The 2,076-nt window shown below is 43.3% G+C and overlaps 1 protein-coding gene across 1 annotated transcript in view; it reads right to left on the bottom strand.

Annotated features, from left to right (window-relative positions):
• Nucleotides 1–194: 194 nt before the first annotated feature.
• SARC_09494 (hypothetical protein) overlaps nucleotides 195–2,076 on the bottom strand; it is a gene marked incomplete at its 3' end in the record, with an annotated part of 2,587 nt that continues 705 nt past the window's right edge. The window contains exons 2-4 of the mRNA XM_014296487.1: nucleotides 1,755–1,882; nucleotides 992–1,165; nucleotides 195–422 (exon numbers count right to left, since the gene is read on the bottom strand). Of these exons, the coding sequence (XP_014151962.1) occupies nucleotides 195–422; nucleotides 992–1,165; nucleotides 1,755–1,835 (483 nt within the window). The 5' untranslated portion in view covers nucleotides 1,836–1,882. The remainder of the gene's footprint in view (nucleotides 423–991; nucleotides 1,166–1,754; nucleotides 1,883–2,076) is intronic.

Below are 2,076 nucleotides of genomic sequence, written 5' to 3'. Positions count from 1 at the left end.
TATCTATAGATATTTGTATATATATTCATGTATATATGTGAATATGTTGCGAAAACAAGTTTGTATGCGAATATGTGTGAGACTACTACAGCACAGTAAGGAAGCACCAAACCATATCGCACGTGACAAAACTCGTACCTCGCATGGGGTAGATACTGGACACCTTCACACAGAGATGCGCATAAAATTATCTATCAACATACCTGGAGCTTACCACAGGCTACAAGAGATCCCCAGAAGGTGATACTACCAATAGCCACTCCAAGGTAGATGATAAAGTTGTGAACTTGAAAGTCAAGTTCGGACTGAAAGTACTGTTCATAGTTCTTCTCATACACGCCCAAACTAGCGAGCGCCGCTGCAAGACCGCCAAAACTGTTCAGCAGTCCCACCATTTGCGGGATACTTGTCATCGCAACACGCTGTATAGTGAGGAAGATGTACAGTTAATATACTCAAACACAAGCATGTATATACAAAGACACACGTTTGTAGAGTGCGTTTTTGATAGGTTCATTCAAGATTGCATTTTCACCACTCTGGCAGTTCTGTCCATAGCTAGTGCCCGGGCTTATACATTGCGGTACCTTGTAAGCACATGTCTGTACATGAAAGGTCTATGTCTTCACCCTCCCTTTCCAGTCTTACGAGTAACAGTACTAGCCTTCTGAAAGTACAACACGTCACGAAAAAGAGCACACTTGTCGCAGCCGAAGATACGTTTTGAAATTTGCGCGGCCTGTACAGTCAATGAGAGACACACACTATGTGCCTGCGTACATAACGTGCATTATATCCGTCGATCATTTTTTTAGGACTAATAAGGACCAATATACCAATACACGAAGAACAATTGGCTACTGTCAGGGCCATCAATCGAGAGCCTTGCACAAGAAACAAGCGAGATGACACGACAACCCTATGAAGTAAGTGGGTAGACACTCTCACGCACCATCGACAGCAACGGACAGGTCAGTAGCCCAATACGTACCGTAGCAAGCAGGAGACCGATGATACCACCGGGGACGATTCCAACCACCACGGCCCACACGAGCACATCAGAGACACTCGCTATAGCGGCGCCGATAGCGACAGCCATGCCTATCATCCCCAGCACATTGCCCATCACAGACGTCTTCTGATGTTGTAGTCCTTTGATACTCAACTGTGGTACGCGGATTAAATTGTGGAGGTGTGGATGGAGTGCTGCATGTATGTGAAATCAGTCAGCCAGAAATGGATTGCTGGTGCCAAATGTACGTATCATTTGTATACCCACGTAGCTACTCTCCACGACGCTATCCCATGTCAAAGTACTCAGTGTTGCATGACAGGGACTCGCGTGACCAATCATCCGACGGGTATAAGATGTTACAACCACCTAGCACTCGCACTGGTTGTACCGCAGACTGCGGTACAACCAGTGCATGTGCGTGAACGTAAATTTCCGGAAAATACCGATCCGCCAAAATGTATATCCTCAAACTGTGTCCATTCTGATGATCATCTGTTTGCTTAATCCATACGACGCAAATTTATTTCACAAGAAGCTTAGGTCCCAATCAATGTTTAAAATAATACCACAATAAAACGATTAATGTGTGATTTACACACACACGAATGAGTACACCACACCCATAACATCCTCAATGTTTAATCTGTCACACCAAATTATCAATTCTGATCACATGTATGGCCTTCCGTTTGTCACGCCGGGCAAACAAATTACATCGATGACCTTTCATCTGCCATACCAGGAAAAAGGCTGCCGCCGGTACAAAGTACCATGTGCGCAGCTTCTCCCAGTCGTAGCCATCGTCCCAGTTGTCACTCATTGTTCAGTGATGGTATTTATGTCAAAATTCTCTGCCTTTCCTGATATCTAAGGTAACAAAAGTACGTAATTGTGGATGGAAGACGATTGATATTACATCATGTTAAGCATGTCATAATCGGCACAAGTCTTTATAATACGCGTATTTACCTGGTATTTTATCAATAAGAAGGCTATATATATATATATATATATATTATATAAGTATATATATATATATGTGTGTGTGTGTGTGTGTGTGT

The sequence above is a fragment of the Sphaeroforma arctica genome (genome assembly GCF_001186125.1).
Source record: "Sphaeroforma arctica JP610 unplaced genomic scaffold supercont1.970, whole genome shotgun sequence".
NCBI lineage: Eukaryota > Ichthyosporea > Ichthyophonida > Sphaeroforma > Sphaeroforma arctica.
Note: the sequence above shows the minus strand (reverse complement) of the source record. Positions and strands in the feature narration are given on the sequence as shown.